Source organism: Cavia porcellus, unplaced genomic scaffold (assembly GCF_034190915.1).
Source record: "Cavia porcellus strain 051 isolate PalLab524CR breed Dunkin Hartley unplaced genomic scaffold, mCavPor4.1 scaffold_14, whole genome shotgun sequence".
Classification (NCBI taxonomy): domain Eukaryota; kingdom Metazoa; phylum Chordata; class Mammalia; order Rodentia; family Caviidae; genus Cavia; species Cavia porcellus.
Genome location: NW_026947497.1, coordinates 22,653,896 through 22,678,417, shown reverse-complemented (window position 1 = coordinate 22,678,417; position 24,522 = coordinate 22,653,896). Strand labels below are relative to the sequence as shown.

General features: G+C 32.7%; 1 protein-coding gene across 1 annotated transcript in view; it reads right to left on the bottom strand.

Annotated features, from left to right (window-relative positions):
• Window positions 1-24,522, bottom strand: part of Fat4 (FAT atypical cadherin 4) — a 156,466-nt gene that overhangs the window by 76,019 nt on the left and 55,925 nt on the right. The window contains exon 2 of the mRNA XM_063260749.1: window positions 8,283-8,414. Coding sequence (XP_063116819.1) covers window positions 8,283-8,414 — 132 coding nt within the window. The remainder of the gene's footprint in view (window positions 1-8,282; window positions 8,415-24,522) is intronic.

Sequence of the window (24,522 nt, the reverse complement as noted above, 5' to 3'; positions counted from 1 at the left end):
CTCTCTCTCTCTATCTATCTGATAGAAAGTTACTTTCAGTGATTTTATTCTGCTCTTAAAAAATGAAGAAGTAACTATAGAAAGGAAGAAAATATTTGCAACTATGCATTGGATATAATATTAATTTGCAGAATTAACCACGATATCTTAAAACTCAATAGCAATCAGCAGGTAAAGGCTACAAAGGACATCTGTCCAAGGAATCTAAAAATGACCAACAGATATATGAAGAGATGCTCAATATTATGAATGCTAAGTAAAATAAAAACCAAAAGCACCTAATATATCACCCTAATCCTTTTGGATAGCTACAATAAAAAAATAATAAATGTCTGGAATGCTGTTCGCCATTGGTGAGAATGTAAAATGATTTACTTGGTGTGGAAAATATTATGAAGTATCCTCCAAAAAAGTGCAAATACAACCACCATATGATTCAACAAAGCCACTTCTAGACATGTTTACAAAAGAATTGAAATTAGTATCTGAGTAATCAGCATCTCGATGTTGTTTGCTGCATTCACAGTAGTCAAGATTTAAAAACAGCCTAAATACTTGTCAACAAAAAAGAAAATGTGGTATAAATATACAATAGAATATTATTCAGCCTTAAAAATGGAACTCTCACAATATTGTACAACATGGATAAACATTAAGGATATTATGCTAAAGGAAATAAGCTCATCACAGAGGACAAACACTGCACTATTTAAATTATATGAGGTGTTTAAAATAAACATTCTTATAGAAGTGGAGTGATTTTTAGGCCTGAGGATGGGAGAAAAGAGGAGTTGCTAATCAATGTGTAGAAATCTCTCATACACAAAGGATACATTCTACAGATCTGCTAGCCTACGTTTGTCTCTAGATAACACTGAATTGCACAATTAAAAATATGTTAAGAGGATACATCTCATATTAATTGTTCCTATCACAATAAAATAAAATGAAAATTAAAGAGTGTGATATATTACAGTGTTTCACTGTTTGTGATCAACACTTACAAATATCAGCTCTCATTATTAGTCTTTTTTAATTACTGGAAAGCAGTAACATTGTCATTGTGGAAAACATGAGTGATATTTCTACTACTACTCCTAACCACAATACCAGAAGGCTATTAAAAGTTTGCCCTGGGCTAAGCCCCACGACCACCATTATGTATAAATTATTGTTACACCTGAGTTCACAACCCCACAGTGAATTCTGAGGTGGTGGTTAACTTTGGACAATCACGCTGTAAACATCAGTGTGGATTCTAAACCCACATTTGGCAGAACAAACTTCTCATTCTCCATCATAACACGAAAGGGGGATTAAACACAGGGCAAGGGCTAAATTAGAGGAGAGGGCTCACAGTAAGCACTGAAAGAACTTAGAAGAGAGATGACCATTTGGATTTGGTTTATTTAAGGAAGATAAACTATAGTGAATTTGGCTTCATAAAAAGGACATTTTATTAAACATAAAGATGAAGTATAAATATAAAGCGAAGTCTAAAGAATGGGAGACTTGGGTGTTAAGTTTATTTGGTGTTGAGCAGTTCAGACTGGAGTGTTTTATATACATAAGAAAAAGAACTAAAATATCAGGTCAGGGATATATTTTGGAGACTCAAATGTAGCACAAATTGGTTTGAATTCTAAGTCCATGAAACCAGATCTTTTCCTTAAACTGGAGGCAATCTTTCAGGAATATTTATACTGTAGAGTGTGAAGAAGACAGAGCCATGGAACAATGAGAAGAATATGGCCCCCAGATATTTTATTTTGCAAAAATTAATAAAATAATTTGGTAAAACAGAGTCTAAGTTTCTATTCTGCAAATTAAAAGGGACTTCTTGATTCCTTTCAGGTCTTTATTTGACCTTCAAAATTAAGAGGGACTTCTTGATTCCTTTCAGGTCTTTATTTGACCCTCAAAATTAAGAGGGACTTCTTGATTCCTTTCAGGTCTTTATTTGACCCTCAAAACTATGAATCACAAACTAGAAAGTTGGCAGAGAGGTAGCACAGTAATTAACATTCACTCATTCTTTTACCAGATCCTAAGCACTGCCCTGATCATGTCACTTAAAGGGGAATAATTATTCGATCCTCATGGGGAAGCCAGTTAGTTAGGCACTGTCCCCATTTTGAATGTATAGATACTAAGACAAATAAATGTGAATCCTGGTTATCTTGCTCTGAAATTCAGCCTTTGAATCATTGTATATACAGCATAATAGAAAAGACAAAACAAAGATTAACAGATTAATGATATAGCAATGAAAATAATTGTCTCATTTGTTCAAAGTTGCCATATAAACTCTCATTTACTTTTTTTAGTAGCCTAAAATATTGGCACAAGCAAAACAAAAGGAAAATGTCTATTTAAATTGCAGATTTTTCTGGTCAGAGTTAGGGGGATACTCTTTTTAAAGACATTCAGAAATAGGATCAGTTTTGATACGGAACATGAAGTGAAATTGTTTTTGCAGAGCATTCAGTGATTAAAAGATAGCTCCACAGAAATGTTTATCTGGCAATTAGAGATTTGGCAGTGACATCTGAGAAAAATATTTGAAGTTCACTGTGTGGAGGTGCCACAAGAATTGTTGAAAATGTAGATTAGAACAGGTGAGGAAAGAATTTTGATGATTAAAGGGTAGAAAGGAGTGCCTTAGACTGATAATCCCATTTTTTAAAAAAATTCTTGTTGTGATTTCTTGTGCATTTGAGCTTCTGTTTAGAAAATCCTTTTCTACTTTTATGTTTTCAAGTGTTTCACATGTTTTATCTTCCAGCAGGATTAACGTTTCTGCTGATGTTTAGATCTTGGTTCCATTTAGATTTCAATTTAATATATGGTGAGAGACAAGGGCCCAGTTTCAATATTCTTCAGATAATCAGTTTCCCCAGCACCACTTGTTGAATTGGCTCTTTCCTCTAGCATAATAATTTTGGCCTATTTGTCAAAGTTGAAAATGTCTGGGGAGGTTTCTGTGTCCTCTATTCTATTGCATTGATTGACATATTTGGTTTTGTTCCAGAACCATGCTAGTTTAATAACTTTATAGCTTAGCTTAAAGTCAGATATTGCAAGAGTTCTTGGTTTGCTAATGGTGCCCAGATTTTTTTTTTTTTTTTTTTTTTTTTTTTGCTTTTTCCATATGAATTTCCGATTGTCATCTCTATTTCTGAAAAGTATGGTGTTGATATTTTGACTGGAACTTCATTGAATCTGTATAACAGTAATCAGAATGTGGTCATTTTTGACACCATTGGTTCTACCTATCCAGGAGCAGGGCGCATCTTTCCATTTTCTGATGACCTCTTCAATCTCTTTTTTCAGAAGGCTGCTGATTTCTTTATAGGTGTCTTTAACTTCTTTGGTTAGGTTACTACCTGGGAAAGCCATTTTTCTTGAAGCTACTGTGAATGGTAATATTTTCATAACTTCTATTTCATCAAAATCATTATTGGTATACAAAAATGCTAGTAATTTTTGTTTATTGGTCTTGTATTCTGCTTCATTGATGAAGTTGATTATTAATTCTAAGGGGTTTTTGGTGGAGTTCCTTGTCCCTTCTATGTAGAGTATCATATCATCTGCAAATAATGATAATTTGACTCTTTATTCCTATATGTATCCCTTTTAATTCTTTCTTTTATCTAATTGCTCTGGCTAATGTTTCAAATAGTATGTGAATTGAAGTGGTGACAGTGAATATCTTTGTTGTGTTTCTGATTTTAGGGGAAATGCTTTTAGTTTTTCCTCATTTAGTGTGATGTTCGCTGTTGGTTTATCATAAAAAGCTTTTATCATATTCAAGTATAGTACTTCTGTATCTGTTTTATTGAGAGTTTTTATCATGATTAGAGTTGCTACATATCACAGAGAAACTGTTTTCTGATATGTTACACATGCTTTCTGATCTTATTGAGGTATAAGTAATTTTGGAGTTGTTGACTTCACAAACTATTTGATTTAACAATAGCTACTTAAAATAAATAATTTCCAGAAATTTATTTAATACAGTAGTAAGATTAAAGACCCTGAAGAAAATTATTAGGAAGAATACAAGTTGAATTGTGTAGGAATATAATGCTGAAATAGTGGAAAATTCTAACATCCACATTTTCTATACATTTTTTGTCATAGATGTATATTTTCCATTCATTTTCAAATGCATAAAGGGATAATTTCTGTCAAAAATATTCCCTGTCTCAAAATTTATGCTTAGCAGCATTTGCAATCATTATATGCTCACATTTCCAAAACTGATATTAAAATTTAATAAAGTGAATGCCTCCAAACCCATTTAAATTTAATAATGGAGTAGCTAAGTTGAACACATTACCTATATTTATCTTGTATTTTCAGGTGTACATCAGCATTTAACATATTTGTTGTAATTTTATGATTTAATGAAAACATTCAGTAAGAATTGTAGATTGCTAGTCTGGCCACATTCTACGTTTATTCTATTTTAAGAGGAAATCCATTATTTTAGTAAAGAAATTCAAGTATAAAAGTAGCTATATTCAATTCTGACCTAGTAACATGATAACACAGTTGGAAATGAGGGAAAGCAAAGAAACAAAAACATGCTTATAGTTATTACAGAAATAGCTTCATATTTAGAAACGCTACATCTACAAAATGACTATAACAATAAACTCAACCTTTAAAGTTCTGATAACTTTTATGAAAGAAGAAAAACATCAAACTATGCACATAAAACAATATTTTTCACATACAAAATATGTTGGTATAGTGAATTGAGCATGAATGAATGTCTGAAAATGGCCAAGAACATGATCTCATTAAATCTTTTGAAAAGTCCATTTCTTTAATATCCAGAATATGCTGTAGCAGTGACACAAGAAACAAATACCATGTTTTAGCTTCAGTAGAATAGAAATAATGCTGTTTAAAATATTCTGCTTTCCTGAGGCACCACAGAGACAGAAACACAGGGAAGAAATTCTAAAATAGGGAGATATATATTGTAAATTCATTTTACAACTATAAATAGTATTGTCACACACAAGTATGGTACCATGAAACAAAGTTTTACTATCTGGCGCAATGGTATCTCAGCAATTCTGTTTATAAATAGAGGAACTAGAGACAAAAATATGTATCTTAATTCAACACACTTCAAATAATATCAGTTCAATACGTCTATGTTGCTTTTTGAAATTGTAATTCCTTTATTCAGGCTTACTCCAGGGTTTAGTAAGACTTTTTCTTTCTTTTTTTTTTATCTTTTTCTTTTTTTTTATCAGTACCAGGGATCAAACTCATGACTGCCTGCTTGCAAGGCAGGCGCTTATGCCGCTGAGCAATATTTTTAACACTTACATGTCAGGTTAAGTAATTATGGAGCAGTACGTGAAGTAATTAAAATATATTGTCACACAATTTTCTGAGGATCTATATACAAATAACTCTATTAAACTTTCTGAATCAATACACTGGATCATTGTGAAAATTTAATGCTAGTATAAATTAATAGAAATGCTTGGTATTTCTATGTTCAGTCTGCTTTAACTAGATGAAGAAAGAAAACATAGCCAGGACTCGGAAAGAGAGAAAACATTTCAACTGAAATTTCTCAAATTCAACAGTAGAAAACAGAATATTATCAAAAGGAATTAGTATTCATTTATTGCAATCACCTCAAAAAAAAAAAAAAGAGTCAAGACAGAATACACAGAAAACCTCAGTGTCTACTTTGGCACAGGGACAAATAAATGTTGGTGTCTCATGGCTACTTAATTTAAAAATTAAGAGAAAATATACCCTAAAGGAAAGTAATTTAATGTGCATCATTTTAAAAACAAAACAAAAAACCCTAAAGCACTTTTACAAAATGTCACTCTTTCCTTTAAAATTCTAGCACACTTGCTGATTCCCTTCCATTCTCCCCTTCTTTACACACACACACACACAGTCACCAAGTAGACAATGCTCATCGTGCCTTCTGTTGGTCACATCCTGTGTACGCTCAGCATCTTTCTCTCCTGTCGAATTGCTAACAGCTCTCTCTCCACTCCCTTATCTGTTCCTACTTCATAACCTTGTGATTTTCTGCACATTGATTTCCGCAGCATCCCAATTCATATGCACTACTTGCACATACTAGGTATCATGCCTTTGCAAGTGATATCTTTTAAAAATTAGTATATCTAAGTGATACCACCTGCATGGTTACTTAAGATACTTGTTTTAACCATAGAAAACAATGTTCGGTAGGAATAATACAAAATGCACTCAAGCCAGTGTTGGTATAAATTCAGAGTGATATAAGAACCCTCCTGAAATCATAACTAGGAGCATATCTGAAAAAAGTGAATTTGGAGGCACACAGATTTATAAACAGAAATATACCTGTATATAGGGTTGAATTTTACATTAAAATACTGCAGGAAATAAAAGAATATCTATATCAATACAATGGTATAAAAATGCTTAAATGTTGGTATCCCTCTGAAATTTTCACCTCTTAAGAGAGAAATGTGTATAAATAAACTAAAATTTCAAATACAATTTCACTGGTAACTCATTATCAATTGTATCAAATAGTCCCATTCTAATTATACTATTCCACAGAGTAATAGTTATTCCATTGAAACAAACTAACATAATTATTGCTTTATTTCTTAATTAAGATGAACGATTTCAAATAAAAGAGTTTTATTTGCTCTGTTGCTGCAGAGTATAGTAAGTGAAAAACCATTACAATTAAAATTATTTGGTTGATGTAGATTGTACTGTCAATTACATGGTTGTTTACTGTTACTCTTGCTGCTATTTTCAAATTAAAACTAAAGAAATTTCATGGTGATATATTCAAATATATGTATTAACAAATGTTGATAAAATGAAGTTTCAAGAAAATGATACCTAATGCTTCTACATATCTATCAATAATATAAATGGTCAAGCATATAACTTTTTCAATCATAACTAAATTTAAGTAATTATGAACACATCAATCAAAAATTAAGTACAGCTACTAAAGTTACAATACCAAAACTTTTCCCATAGATAACATTAAGGAAAAGTGTCTAGTCTAAATGTCTATAATTTTTTCTGTATCTTTTTGCTAATAAGATACTTGGAATTTTTTTGTGTCTTTTTTGAGACAGAGTCTCACTATGCAGTTCAGGCTGACTTTGAACTCAATTTGTAAGCACAGGCTGGTTTTGAATTCACACCAGTCCTCCTGCCTCACCTCCAGAGTGCTGGGACTGTAGGCGTGAGCCACCACGCCTGGCTGATTTTATAAATGACTAAGCCATGATAGTTCTGCTTTTGCTGTAAAGGTTATTGTGCTATTTAGTAGTCTTTCAAAAATTATTAAAGAGAAAATTTGTGAAGCATTTACTCATTGACTCAAAGTCAAATTTTCAGGTATTGCAGGAGTTTAAATGAGAGTAACAAATTAAATTCCTTGTACTGTGTCAGGTTAGGGTTAAGATAAAATGTGAAAAGTAATACTGATATCTGGGAAGGGCAGTTTTCTCTCCAGAAAATTAAACACTATACCAGCTAAAAGGAGAGAACAAGCATTATATTCTTTTGTAGGAAAAGTAAATTACAAATTACATGTCTTCATATCATTCAGAGCATAATGATAGCATATATAAACTAAAAATACAAACATAGGAGATGATAACTTATATTGTAGCCCCAATTTCACATTCATCAGGGCATGAAATTTATTTTGTCTTTTTCCTTTTTATCGGTACCGGGGATTGAACTCACGACCTTCTGCTTGCAAGGCAGGCACTTAAGGGCATGAAATTTTTAAAGAAAATGCAAAATAATTAGCTTGACTGAAAAGAATCATAAAACATAAACTGCATAATTTATTTTTAAAATTATACACATATGTGCTAAAACTTAAATTTTATGATAAATATATTATCTTTTAAAATTACTTGCTTTTTACAATTAAAAGTAAAATAAAAATTAATCCTTAACTGATATAAACAGAAAATTTGGAAAGACAAAGGCATAAGCATGCAAATGTGCCATTTGGTTGTTTCATATTTAGGAAAGTAAAATCATTTTGATAAGAAATCTAAAATGCTGATCAAATGAAAATTACCCCATGGTAGTCTCTATGCTGTTCTAATACTAACATTTAAAACCTACTAATAAATGTCTCAGAGAGGGATCACACAATATTAAGTGGTCATATAATACAAGTTATGAATATATACTTAAAATTGAAAAAGTCATGGTAGATCTAGATTTCAAAAATTCAGAGACTCGTTCAGCGCTACCTCATCAGCATCCATGGCTGTCAGCTGCATAATCTTAGAGCCATCTCCAATGTTCTCTTCGACAGTGAGATCCAGCATGTCAGTGGGAAAAACTGGTGGATTGTCATTGATATCCTGAAGTGTTATTTCTACCTACAAAGAGAAAGTAAAAAATAATGCATGAGAGCTCATTTGTCTGAAAGTATCAATTAAAATGCATACCATGAACCATATATCTATACCTACCTGACATAGATCAGAACCTGAACATCCAACACAAAATATTGCTTGGGAAACTTGTGCGTATTTATAGGAAAACGAAGTCAGGTTAAAAATCTTTTGACTTGTATAGTAATTAATTTTAAATACTCACTATGGAGTGTATACTTGAAAAGGTCTACCAATCAATTGTCCTTTTAATGCTCAGTAAAAACTACCAAGACCCAAAGATCATCTGTCATGTAACCATTAAATCCAGCCTCACTCAGATGAAGTAGTGTAAAATTTCAAACTGAAATATTCACATACTGCCAACTAAAGTCAGGCAAAAACAAAGATGTTCACATATTGGCTTGAGTAAACCTTAGAATTTTCCATTTTAAAATCAACCATCAATTTTTGGAGGTAGAAAAATATATTGTCTCTCCATCACCAAACATCAGCACTTCTTTATTTGTAATTAAATCTAACCAATCATTTCTTTCCAATGCTATGTTTATGTAGATTACAAATATTGAGGGCTATGTTTGAAAGTTTCTAGACAAAGTTATTTGTTTGTTTTCCTGCCTAAGAAAAATTGTTTAGAAGAAGGGATTTGTGAAGTCTAAATAATAAGTTCAAAGCATGCATTTCTTCTCAGAACGAGGTGCTGAAAGCTAAAGACCTGATAAGAAAAGGAAAGACAGCTGCTAATAAAGCTGAATGCTCCCCCAGGTGGATCACAAAATTAAGTCATGGAGAAAAGCCAGGAATCCAGTTAGCAAGTCTATAACCAGGACATTTTTCTCATGGGACGAGATGGCAGCTTTTATAGTTACGCTGTTAAAAACTCCATCAGATCCAAGAATGAGTAGGATGAGCATCAGGAGAGAGGGGAGAGCCAAAAAATCCTGGTTTCTTTTCTCCGGGGTGCATGAAGCATAGGCAAGGCAAAGAGCACAAAAGTAGCACTGCTATTAATCTGTGACAAGAATGAGGCGAAAACATAGGTAAGTTAGCCAGACAAATGGTTAAGCGACTGATAAAAAGAGTAAAGTCAGGAAACAACATAGAAAGTAAAGTCCAGTTTCATCTTTTAGTAGGACAGCTTTGATCACAGCAAATGGCTTTTATTAGTGAAGAGAGTGGCAAGGACGGGCAGTCTCCCCAGTGAGAAGCCTGTCACTTCTGCCTTCAGCTAGCAACAACGGTTCGGTTCTCTGTACCTCTCCCTGTAAGTGAAGTTTCACTGTAACTGCCACCATAGAAGAGCATTTCTGTCTTGGAGGCTCAGACATATTAAAACTGGGGTTCAAATGCTTGCCTGCCATTTATTAGGTAGATGAACTCAAACATGTTTTCTTTGGCTTTAGTACCTCTTCTGAAAAGTAGGATAACAACATATGTCTTTAAACATTTTAAGAAGCATAAACTTGGATGACACAGGTAAAGTGCTTAGCATAGTCCTTGGCATAAGGGAAAAGCGTGATAAAAAAAAAAAATTGATTGTGGTTTCCAAGCTGTCCAGTGAATCCTAGGAATTCCTTAGAGATGGAGAGAGGTTTTTATAAAAGTGATTCAATAAAGTATAATTCTAGGTTCCACAACTGAGGTTAAATGCAATTTTTAATTATCTCTGAAACATACTGAATATGTACTAAGCGTTCATGTAGCAAGAATTTTGAAATGTGTACACACATACATGTATGTGAATTTTAAAAGGCTATAAATTGCTATTGAAGAATAAATCATTCTGAAATGTGACCTGGTAGTTATCCAATAATAGAATTGTTAATATTCTTCAGAAATTGATAAACATATTTATATTATGCATAACATATCTTTCACATATTTATGTATTTTAACAGGAGAAAAGCAAATGACTCACATAATGAACTAGAATGACTTAGACTCTGAACTAATAATAGAAAGTTTTAAAAATTTTAAATTGCCTTTCACCTGCAAGTTTATGATTTTTTTCTATTTCGAAAACAATGTACTACTCTTGTATAGGCATGTGTGTATGATTTTGTATAAATATTTGTGGAATAATGTGCCTATGTAAATACATTTATATGTGTAAGTGAATGTGTCTAAATGTGTATGCATGTGAATATTTATAGATGTGAAAGAAAATGATATTGAAACTGAGGAGAATTCAGATTAACAGTATTTAAGTATGATACAACAGCACATCAAGAAACAGTAATAGACTAGATGAAAATTGTGCATAACAAAAGATTTCTCATTGTAAATGGGAGTGCATGAATTGATCATGCACGTCTTATATTTAATAGTTAACAACAAAATCGTCAAATCAAAGCACCATACATTCTTTTAGGTATAAGTATCCATACAATTACATGAAATACACACAAACACACACATATGAACACATAAAATTTTCACAAGGAAATTTTCTCTCTAGAAATAAGAATCTTCTCATTTGAAAGCTGAGTTATTAAGTAACTTTGTAATGTTGCAAAGTCACCCAGCTGGCTACCATGACAGACCACTGTGCAATAAGCCTGTATCTCTCATGCATATGTGTGTAGAGTAAAAACAATAATATTAAATTTTTGTTATGCCACAGATAGGTAAATATATTTTCATAAAAGTGTGCATCATTTTTTTCTGGAGGCCAGATGGTTCCAGCATTGATGCCAACACTTATTCATTCAATATTTTAGAATCCATCATCATTTAATAATCTAGAATAATTAGCAGGCATTAATCACCAGGAATTCAGAAAAAAAGGGAAAGGTCACCATTTCCTACAGGGAATAAGTGAAATAAGGCAATAGGAATATATACATATGGAACCATTTCTGATTATTCCCAAGAAAATACATAGCTGACATCTTGGTGACCTGCACCTCCGATAACTGAACTGCCTCAGTTCTTCACAGTGGTAGTTACCATTTCTCCTGGTGATTACAAACCCTAACCTGTGCTCAGCCCAAGCTCTTAGGATTGATGCTAGCCATTATTATGTCCTCTGTAGCCTAAGATGTGGTGTGATTTGTTTTGAAATGCTATCATATAAAACACAGGAATCAAAGTTTAGAGAAGAATTCTTAAAACAATAATTAAGGAATTATATGGTACTTTTAAAGACTTCTTTCTCTACAAATTAGATCATTTGAAAGACTATAGACAAGGGTTGTTAGTGGTTTACCTTAAGAGTCTAAAATGTTAAAATGGTCTACTATATTATTCGTGAACTTAAAAAATACATGTGTAAAATATATTCCATTTCTGAAAGACAATGGAAGAACTATGTATAGCTAAGACTTTAGTGCTAGCGTTGTCCTTTTAATGTTTACCTCATGCTTTGACCTTTCTTTAGACTTGAAATAACAACAAAAAAAATCGCTTTTGAAAATTCATTTTGCAAACCTAAAAAAAGTCACAGAATCAACCCAGAAGTTCCTCTGTATGAGTGATATTTTAAAGAAAAACTAAGCCACCATCAGCCCCTATAATTTAAGTACAGAGGCCACTTTCAAGGTATCAATTCTGAAAGTTTGTGAAAATTGAGCTTCAAAGATGAAAGAAACATTATACTGCTGAGATAAGACACTTGCATATTTTATGGGTTCCTATCAGATGTTGACCTACGTGCTGAGACATGCGTGGCTTCAGTGGCTACAATAACACGGACAGTTGGTGGCTTCACAGTCAACTTAATCATAACAAATACATCAGCAAGGTCAAGCTGAATTACAGGCATTGTCCAGTGTCACTATTCTTGTGAACACTGAAGGGTCTGTAAAATAACAACTTTCATGACTGAGACAATGAATCATCGGGAATTGAAATTCTAGCAAATAAAATTACTACATTTAAAGACAAAAATGTGACCCAAATTAGAAAACAAAAACTAATGACCAGTTAGTTCAAAAAGAGTCCAGTATTTTGGCAGTTTATAAAGGTAAAAACTGAACTGAAAATGAGGCTTTAAACATTGTTATCAAATATCTTTATAGGTAAACACAAATAGCGTGTCAATAGTTGCTATAAAATGAATACCAGGTTTTCTTTCTTTATTTTTTTTCTTATCACATTATTTTGCACTGACTCCAAAATGATATTACACTTAGGATATATTTTTTTTTAATTTTAGGTCAATAGATCAGCACACAGCTACATAATCAATGACCAATCATTGCTCAAAAGTAGCCATCAAACTATTACATATCCATGAATCTAACTATAAAACATGACATTTAACTGATTGAAACTGTAGTTATGAATGTAATATAAAGTCAAATATAAAGCATTGATTAAAACTGAAAGCTCATTCTTTAATTATAGTTAAATGGTAATCACAATCACGACCACAATTATAAACTCTCTGCTAGATAAATAAAATAATTCTTAAAGGAACAGAATTTTAAATCTGAAAGATATTTTACTTCATAATCTCCCATGAAGCCACATGAAATGGTTTTCAATATAAATAAAAATTATTTTCTCCCTACTTTGGGGCATTGAAAGATACACAGTACACTGAAAGTTAAGAGAATCACTTATTTGCAAGAAGTCATATTAATTATTTTTGAGGAAACTGAAATATTATCATGTTGATTTTCTTTCTTTTACAAAGGATAAGATCTAAGGTATTGAAATACCAAGTGATCAATGTAAGAAAGACAATGTTAGGCTTTGTAGCTGTCATCCACTGAATGTTCCAGAGACTTTTGTACAACCAGGACTGAGGAGCAAGCTGCCTGATTTGTCTAACACCACAGGACCTTGATCTTTGCACAAAAGTATCGACCTTTCATACCGAAGATACAATTGATGTCAAAAACAAGAAAATTACTTTGAATAAATTAATATATCCATGGGTATTTGCAAATAATATTTTATGCACAATTTTACTCCCTTTTAATAGTTTTGATATGTACCTCAGGAAAGATTATCTGTAAGAATTTGTTTTATCAATGTCACTGGAAAATTATTAATCACTCAACAGAAAGATCATGCCTATATATTATAAATAAAGAAATGAGCTAAATTGTAAATATAAATATAAACTAACAACAAGCTGGGGTTTTTTCATTAACGGATAAAATGCTCATAAATATTCATTTAGGAAATGATTAAAATCTAACTAGCTGCTTTGATAGGAAGTATAGAGACTACAAAATAGTAAAAAATGCTGCATCAAGGTAAACTGTCCTTGGTGGGTTTTTTTGGTTGTTGTTGTTTTTGTTTAATGGCAAACATAATTATATACTTCACCAGCATTTTGGTAAAACTGACACCCTGAAATTAAATTCCTCCTACAAAACTAGGCCACCCCAACTGCATAAATTGAGACAAAGCACTACACCCAAAATACCATTTAGAGTTCACATATATTACCTCTAAAGATACAAGGGTATTCCATCAGGGTAACATTAAAGTACACTTATCAGTCAATAGTTCTGCTAAAAAAAATCTGGTTGAAAAATACAATTTTGTGCCTCTGATTTCTTTTGAACAATGTTTATAGTAGAAAAGATAGTACAAGTTGAGTGCCTCTTATCCAAAGTGCTTGGGATAGGAAATGTTTCAGATTAGTAGTTTTCAGATTTTGAAATATTTGGCTATACATAAGAACACAATTTATATCATAAGCACATATTTATAAAGCAGCAAACTTATAGATATTTCTAATCAATTAGAGGTCTCTGATCAAGTTTTTGTTCTGCTGTTTCTGCTGGATTCATTTGACCTTGACAGTGCCTGGAGCCCAGGCGCACACCTCTGATGAGCGCTGACTCAGAGCAATCTTCTGTATCTCAATATCTCTGTATCTGTTACCCTGGGCTAATTCAAGGCTCCCCTTCTGTCGTGGTAATGCCTTTAACTGTGCTCACTGTGTACGAGTCCCCTCCCACTGTTCCCAAAGTGTTTCTACATTATGATCAATAATCTATTTTCTTCAAGACTAGCCTGCCTGTCAGTATATGACTCAATGTATGCAACCAATTATGTAACATTTTGTCATTTGCTTTGTATCTCCCACTTCTAAATTCTAGACAGACTAAACTGTTCCTAAATTCAGCACCGTTTCCTTTGAGGAACTAACTCACAATAGCCCACTGGTGTGAAGATCCAACAGTCTGCTGGCAAAAAGATTAAATACTGCCTTCTTATCTCCTTGGTGCAAAGAGTCTTCCTTTTGGTTTGGTTTGGTTTGTTTGGGCATTTTCCCACAAGAGCACCATCTTCATGCTCAAAAAGTTTTGGATTTTGGAGCATTTTGGATTAGGGACTCTCCGAGTAGAGAGGCTCAAATTGTAATTGCAATCATTAAGTTATCAAAGTACTTTAGTGCTTCTCAAATTAATGACTTTTAGACAGAGAAATTTTGAGAATAAGAATTTGTCTTGTTTTATTTCACATCTTACTCATATTTAGCATGTAATTTTCCCTTTAGAAATATTTCTGGCTTTTAAGTATATCTTTTTATTATGCTATTTTACTAGAGTCTCATGTTCAACAAGTGCAATAATAAAACAGATATGTTAGTGGTATACAACGTGCATAGTAATAAAAGTTGTGCCAATCCAATTCTGCTAACCTGCTCCTTCTATGCTGCTCATGCCTTTATATGTAATGTTTATGATATTAAATAATACTCTGAAAATCCAAGAACTTCATAGTGAAATACTTGCTTAATATTTAAAAAGGTTCATACAAGCATATATTTGTTCTGTTCAAAAAATGTTCTATTTGGGAGTTTGAAATAGCAGATTCTAAGTGTTCATCACTGCTTCAGAAGCTGCTAAACACCACATGGAAGGCAAAGTATAATGGAGTTTCTTCAAGTATGCATTACTCTTAATAGGCCATTATGATGTTACCCAAATAACACTTAGCTAAATAATGCCCTCGTTTCCATTAGGGAAGTACCACTGAAATTCAGTAAGGAAAATAATCTTACACTCAAAGCAATTTTTATTTCATCAGAGTGAAATAAGACACTGGAAATCTCCTATTTAATATTCGGCATTGAGACTCAAGTGAGGAGTTAAAGTTGAAAGCAAATTACCCAACTTGGATCAGTACGGCACTCATGCCTGAGCTGCCACTTCCTCTGACCCTGAAGAGGAAAACTCCACCTTTCCTGTCTGAGAAAGAGGAATAGGAGTTTGCTCACAATGCAAAGGCCCAGGGTTAGTTGACAGCACAGTGTCACCGTGTCAAGGCCAGATGTGCAAAGAAAGGTCTCTACACTGCCTTTCAAGTTGGGAATGAAGACAGAGCACCATTAATTTTAAAAAGCCATTAGGATGGAAATATTAGACCCACAACTTCTAGTAAATAGTCAAATTTAACTTCTAAACATTCCACAACATTTTCACATTTTTCTCTTTAAGTAAACCCATATTACTACTTGAAATGTAAATCATTGATCTATACAACTTCATATTCTAAATAGGCTCCCCAAAACAAATCTTTCTTTAATTTCTCCCAAATTCTATGTATTTGGTAGTTACAGAGTCAAAGTTCAAATTAAATAACAGATACTTAGACCACATATATTAGTTTTTTATAGAAAAACGTTACATAATTTCATTTGGTAGAATGTATTTTGCCTTTAATGTAAAATTTCAAGAATATAGTTAAATCTAACCATAGGAGAAAGGTAGTTCAATACTCATTAGCCCTATCATGTTTGGGTTTAGGCTCTTCCGGTTCTTAGTCATAATTAAGAGCTGCACTGCCCCAAAAGATGGTGATAGGGTCTGCGTATTTCCTATAATTTTGTTCTTCATTTTTTCCCCTATTTTGGGTGACCACTGGGAATTCTACTGCCATGAGTCTGGGTGAAATGTTTCACTGTATCCAGAACACTTCATCATGTAACAGAGCCAAAATCTATTATGGTTTGCAAGTGACTCACATTTTAGTTATGAGGAGGCCCTAAGAGAAAACAGTTTACATTTAAATGCCCTAAATGTCAAGAATGTAATGTTTGGACTGTGGAGGTATGTAAGGTCTGACCTTATTCTATGAACAATGCTTTGAGGTGTTTATTTATTCATTTATGATATATAAACAACCAAATTCTAGAGTCTGTGGTGCCTGAAACAACAGTGTCCTGTGTAATCTTGAGGGAGTTACTGAAATTTTGAGACTGAAATCTTTGATGAAAATGAGAGAAATCGCACTTTGGAGAAATAAACCCTTATAATTCCCTTTTGGAAGACTGGCAGGGGCTAAGTGCAACCTACTAAGTATAGCCACCTTGGCCTATTCAAGCCACAAACACTTGAGAACACAAATTTGTTGGAGACTCAAAATCAGTTTTCAAGGATCACTCGTGCATTTAATTATATTTTTCTTTAGAAATAAAAAATTGCTAGGCAAAGCACTTCACTAGACAATTAGTATTTAAATGTTAAAGTAAACACCAATTTAAAATATTTTTATGAAAACACAATAAAAGAACATAAAATAATAATACTTGATTAAACAACATTTAATGTAGGAGTAAGAAAATTCTTTTCTGGTATTTTGGGCTAATAAACATATTGTTTCAAAATTCATATGTTAAATTTAAATTATATTACATATCTGTCCATTTACTTCACATGAAGATGTGTTGTCTAGCCAAGTATTCTGGAATATTAGGATTCAAAGAAGCATGCACATTTTAGGCTCTTTTAGCTTCATTTTTAAAAGCAAAGTAAAAATAAGCATAATGAGTTTAAAAATACAACATATTTCTCATATAAGCAACATGTATGTATCTATGCCAACTATATTTTTCAAACAAAAGCAATTACGTTCAACTCTACATTAAACCACTAAAACTTTCAGCAGTCAGCTGCATATGTTCTGGGAATTTCAATGCATGTCTTACTAGGAAAGAAATATGATGAGTAAGAGCTAGGGTTGGAGAGTAGCCAGAGATGACAAGAATGGCTGCAAGTGTGGATAGGACACAGTTAACTCCACTCCTGAAACTAAATGCTTTCCATAACTCACTAAATGTGCGGTGACATAATAAAAAGCTAGTGTTGTTATGCTTTCAATATTGTTCAAATTAAAACCAAATAAGGATTTCTCTTAAGGCAAAGGCAGTCATGTGCAACCACTTCAACTTTTCCTGAAATCAATACTACATAATTTCTGCATTTTAACAGATTCTTAAGGACACCCAAAAGTAAATGCAGAATAAAAGATCAAGTTAAAATATGTGTGGTTTGCATGGAAAGTTTTATACTATTCTTCAAAACAAACACACTGCAAAAGTACTACGTAGTGCACTTTTCAGTGGATGTCAATCCAAATGCGGTAGACACATATCAAAGAAAAATTTTAATGAGAAGTAAATAAACAAAAATATTCCTTTTTTCCTTGCTTAATGTATGATGCATTAGTAAATAGAGATGGCTTCCATTAAGACTCCTGAAACTAGACGAGCTGTTTTATTTGTATTAAAGTTACAAGTTGTGATAAATTGAATTATTGGCCACAACTCTTCACCTGTCCTTTTGAGAAATTTACTTTCCTGCTACTATAGGTGTGTTTCTGTCTCTGTCTCCTGACTTGGAATTTAGCCATGACAATTACTTTGGACATTGGGATATTTACAAATATGACATAAGTAGATATTTGAAATGTGCTTCCTCTTTGTATTTCTGTCATGGTCATTAAAACAATGTTTTCCATTAGCCCACTACTTCCAGAAAAGAAAAATGAATTTAATAAAGGAATCTTAGCTGAGAGTTATGCAGCCATCATCAAACCTTACCAAAAGCACCTAATATTAAGCCTAACTAAAACTATGCAGAGATTCAAGGGAATGAAGGTGTATTTTTGTGAGCCTTTGAGGTTTTGTCTTTTTATTATGCAACATTATTGACATAATAGCTAACTGATAAATAGGACAAAGAAATGAATACATTAACTGATTTTTCCTTGTAATTTTTGTTTGAAATAATGAATTACTGTTCTATCTAAAAAGAGAGGAACAAAGTATGATCAAAACAAAGAATAAATGTTTAAATATAAAAATATTATAGTAAGACATGTTCCCACTAATCTCCATTGAAACATTCTTCCTTCCTTCAAGCACATCTATCCATTCTTGCTTCGTTCTGAAGCAGTTCAGGAAGTCCTTTTTCATGAGTGTCACTGATTGTGCTGCCATCGCTACCAAGATTTCCTGAATCAATTTAAATATTTACCTTTCATATTCACTTGGATTTAAAGAAAAGCCAGAAGTCGCATGGCAGCAGATCCTACCAATAACGTGGATGAATGCATACGACAAAGGTTTTAAGAGTTTGCTTCTTCACTGGGTGGCTCAGCAGCAGTATTCATGGGAATTTTTATTGCAACTCTTAAAGACACAGAAGAAGATTTTCAGAACCGATTCAGAAAGTGGCAAGTGTTACAACTGTCTTACTCTCTGTAACTTTCCATTTACACTATTTCATACAACTATCCGAGAAAAAGGGCAACTCAAAACCGGGGGTATCTAGTTCTCTACCCTTTCACACCAACTAAACACTAGGAATAGGGAATGGGAGTATCTGACCCAAGTTAAAAAAAAATCATCATCTGAGCTGAATCAGATTGGATTCTTGTTAAGAGTACCAAGGTATACAAAACTAGGAACACTGCAGAAGAACAATAACGATAAAATATCAAAAGAGACGATGCATTTGGTATGACAACGTATTGTATTTTTCCAAAAATTAGGGTCTTATATTAATTTTTCACTACAAAGTCACAACAGGGCTTATTTTCAGGGGATGTCATTTTTTTTCATGTAAAATAATCTACATTTATTTACTTATTCCTGCACAAAAATCTACATTTATTGAAATACAGTCATGTCATCTCTTTCTGAAACATCACTGTAATGCTTGAAACCCAGAATTTCAGCCTATTTCTTATGACACCATATCCTGTACTATAGAATCATTGGCCTCAATGTCTCCCATCTAGCAATAGAGTTCCCCTTGAATGAACATCTTTTGTCCTTGTAATCTGCTGGTAGTACATCACTACAACACACCACATACAGAATTATGAAGATTTGTATTGGGCACAACCATATCCTTCCATTATCAAGTGTACCCATTTGTCATGCCTGTGTCTGTTGTCCAATTGATCATTCTGTAATAAGTTGTGAGTTCGTTTTTTACATAGGTGTTTACCTTTCTAGTCCAAAGGTGCCTGCTTGGGTATTTACAAATACTTAATCACAATTCATATTATCATGCATTTTTAGGTGTTAACATCATGGTAGTATTTATTATAGTTACTATTAGTTTGTAATCCAATATGTTAACACATCCCAAGTCACAGTGAATCCTGTGGATGAGGATCTTAACAGGGGCCTATTTGGGGAATAGGGCTTATATTAAATGCATTCTGAAAAACCAAGCGATGGCATATTTTCTGGTAATGTCTTATTTTCAGGAAAATATGGTATACCTTTGGCTCAGAAAAACTGCTTATCCTCTAAATTTCAATCAAGGAAACATTTGCATTCATTTTTAGCCTAATGCCTAACATACAGTCACTTACTGTATATTTCTCAATGATTTCAAAGCCAGTTTGTCCATTGCACTAGTGCATTTTCTTGTTACACACATGCAAGTTGAGAAAATAATGTTTTCATACAAAATGAAGAACAGAGAAGAACAAACCACCAACCCTCATTACACTGAGATATGATGTCCTAAAGAGTAATCTCCTGAAGGCAGTCAAAGTAGAAACTAATTTAAAAGAAAAAAAATAAGGAATGAAATGATAAAAGAACTTTTCTTTAAAAAGATGTTTTGGCATGGAATTGTATTTGTTTTAAACCTATCATCACAAAGAACCAAAATTTCTAATGTAATAACATTATGATAAAAAGCTTAATATTTTAAAAATATTTTACTTTGAAGAAATCTCTGAAAGACTAACGATATTTACAACAAAAATTAGCATAATGCAAAATATCTGTATACTTGTGCAAAACATGAAATTAGACTCAAGGAGTAGAAAAAGCTATGCCAATTATAAATACCGCATTACTACTATGAATGATCTCCATGAAAATACAAGGTTTGATTATTTTGTCTAATAATCATACTTTTGCTCAACTCATAACAGTATAAGTAAGATTATATCATTGGATATTTTGATTTTATAGAGATAAAGGAAGTGGCCAGTCTTCACTCATTCAGCTTTTGCAAGATAAAGTCAAGCAATTGGATTTACCTGATGTTGGCTGAGACATGCTTTTAAATATGCATGCATGCAGAATTAATTTAGGAAGGAGTCTCTCTCTGCATTTAGTGTGAAGATGACCAACAAGTTTCTAAAATTAATTATATTCAAAAAATAAAAACTCATTCGTTATTCAGAATTATTCTATTCTTCAGTAGTTTTAAATTTTCCTATTGAAAAAATATCAGAAGTGTATTAATTTATTCAACAAACATTTATTGACATTTTACTATTTCTCAGGTCTTTGCTCATGACTTCATGTACAAAATTCAATCAGACCTAACTCTATGACCTAACATAACCCTATATGTTCAAATATAATAACAGGTAGGAAAGCTTTACTTATGTGAATCAAAATTATAGTACATATTACAGTAATAGAAACATAGAAAAAAGCAAAAATCATAAAAAACTAGCAATTTAGATTTCATTGAAGTATAAAACACTGCTTCAAAGAGAATTTTGTTGAATAAATGAATAAACAACACATAGGATGGAAGAAAACATTGGCAAGTCACATACTAACAGGAACTTAGCATGCAGAATAATTAAGCAACAGGTATAATTCAACAATAAAATATAAATAATATGACTTAAAATAGAATAAATAATTTGAATAGAGATTTTCCCAGAAAAGGTATATGAATGGCTAACAAACACATAATGGATACTTAAAAATATTAGTCAAAAGAAACATAAAATAAAAATTACACTGAAATAACATTTCATATCATTATAAGAGTTATGATTTTTTTTTAAAAAAAATAATAACACTGTTAGCCAGGATTTTGAGTGATTAAAATTCTTAAACTTTACAAAATAGTTTAGCAGTTGCCTAAAATGTGAAATGGAATATTACATGACCAATGATTGTGCTTGCTTTTATATATTGCTATGAAAATTAACGAGCCCAGAGTAGACATTTGGATAAACTTAATGACCCTGACCAGTTTCTAAGCAGGATTGTGAATTAAAATCACTAGACAGAATTTTCAAAATACACATTTTCAGACCAAAGCCCTAAGGAATCTCACTCACCAGGGCACCCAAGTAGACTGTGAAAGCCTGGGCCAACACATAGGAAAGTGTCCCTTGGTGTCATGACAATGGACAGTCAAGTCACTGCTGACTGGGGGCAAAAGTGAAACAGGATAGAAAAAGCTTAAGGATTTCTCTGTGTTTTATTTTTTATTAACTCCTGCTAAATAATTTAATTGCTTTTCCAAATGTGTTGTGTCACTTAAGTTCGAAACAAAGAATGTCACCACAGTGAAAATGTTCTTGCTATTAGAATCACTGAGAGAGTCTAACTAGTGATCTCACTTTCCTGTCTTTGGATTTATGAGCTGCTAAATCACTAACAAAATTATAAGAAAATGTTACACTTTATCATTATATACTATGATGCTGCCTTGTCTCAAGTAATAACATAATTTTGAACAAATATTTCAAGTGTTAACTTATTTTTCATTGAATTTAAGCTAGACCTAAATAAAGATCAGGTATAGGAAGAATAAGTGTTACGCTGGTCAATTTATCTAATAGCAACAAGTGTACACTGACTTTATGTGTCCACATTACGACAAACACTATCAAAAAATATGTTATTTATTTCAGTTATTTGCATTCTTCTGAAGAATATATCAGAATACTTACTTATTCCCTCTGATTTTACAAGCCATTTCATTTGAATAGGGGTAGGGTTACCTGGATTCTTTTTCTACATCTTTGTACTCATCAAATGGCTAATTAAGCAAATCCTTATAGAATACTACCAATATGTACATTACTAGCCTGCCTAGATACTCAATGAACAAAGAGAGAAGAAAAAAGCATTATGAAAGGTTTTTGAATACAATAAAAACCATTGAATGGTATATGCCCTTTAGAACAGCAGACGTTATAGTATGGATATGGTATCTTGCAAAGCTCTTAGTAAGGAAGACAGCTTTTGCAATTAATAATTATAGAAAGAAATTTAATCTGATTTCACAAAATTTGTCTATATTGAAGTGAAAAATGGTTCCTTATAGATACCGGCTTTCTTATTGAGTTTTTCCAAAGTATATTTTGGTAATGTTATAGAATATTTTCAGGACCATTGATTTACAGCAACACATTGATGCCTTGTGAGTTTGAAAATAGTGCACTTTGGGGCTGGGGGTTTAGCTCAGCGGCATAAGCGCCTGCCTTCAAGCAGGCAGTCGTGAGTTCGATCCCTGGTACCGATAAGATTTAAAAAAAAAAGGAAAAGGTGAACTTTGAAAATGGGTTACTTGTCACCAAATTTGGGGTAATACAACTTCAAAGGTACCCAAACATGATTATAGGCTAATTGCTTTATTGCACTGATTCCCTTTACAACAAAGTATGTGAAAGGGGAGGAGGAAAATTACCTGTTACGTAAGACTCACAGACAGCTATAACATAGAAAGTGACAGTAAAATTTTACCATTGTCAAGAGTTGATGAAATTCTGTCATCTCACTCTCTAGGCTAAAAGAACGTATCTCAGATTAGAGCTTCTAAATCACTATGTTGGTAACTGTACCATTTGTGGGCTGTACATGACTTTGACTAAATAAAACTCTCACTTTGTTACAAATATGCTATTTATCTTAATTCATTTAAACAGAAAACAATAGTGTAGAATAAAATGTATATAGTTCTCATTAGTTTCTATCATGTCTATTATCTTCACCTAGTTGGAAACATGTTAATGAATTTCTACAGGAAGACGAATTTTGTCACCCTATTGGTGGGTTTAAACTTTGGCTATGTCATTTCATTTGACTTGGAAAAATTTCTGAACTCCTTGCAATTGTGGATAGGCTTTTTGGAAGATGACTGGAGGATTCTGAGCACACTGACTTCATCCATGGCTTCATTCATTTATGAGTTCATAGTAGAATAGGCTGCTAGAGATACGCATAGCTGGGTGAAACAGGTCCCTGCGTGTGTGTCTTTGTAGGCTATACTTTGCCCTTAGTTCTTTGCTCTTATTATTTACCTCTCTGCTTCCTATCAACCACGAGCTGTCATTTTGCTCCACCACATGTCCTGCATCATGATACTCTGCCTCAGACAGGCCCAAAATTAACAAAGTCCATGGACTGAAACTTCTGAAACCCTGAGCCAAAAAACACGTACTTTTCCTCTAGGTTGTTTCTCTCAGGTATCTGATCACAGCAAGAAAGGGCTGACTGATACAGTCTTCAGCAAAGCCATTGAGACTTTGATTTCATTGAAAAATCAGATTTATCTTACACATCTTACACTATTTGGTAATTTCTCATATGGATCTAATTGCAGTATTTCTTCATTAACTCAGATGGTTGACCCCATGTGCTATCTATAGCTATATCAGAAAACTTTTAATTCTCAGCCCCTATCTTGAATCCTTGTGTATTTTGACACTGTAGGGGTAGGAATAATTGATTACATTGTTTGTTGCTTTGCAGTTTAATAAGCAGTTTTTAACATTTGTCACAATCTCGTACTCATTTTGAGAATTGGAACTGCCCCACTTTATGAGTCCCAGTCATAATGAGAAAATATATAATATGAGATAGGAAAGTGTTAAAAACATATAAATTTAAATAATAATATGACACACAACTGTACTTCTATAAATTATACAAAATAGGAAACTAAACTTGAAAGAACTGATTTACGTATATACAGCAGAACTATTTCTAATTTCTCTGTCTCCAAATTTAATATAACTTGTATCACTTTACACCCTCCTTTTCTTTTTTACAATCACATAATATTAAGACTCAGTGCACACAATAGCAAAGGATAGAAGCAACCCAAGTGTGCATTTG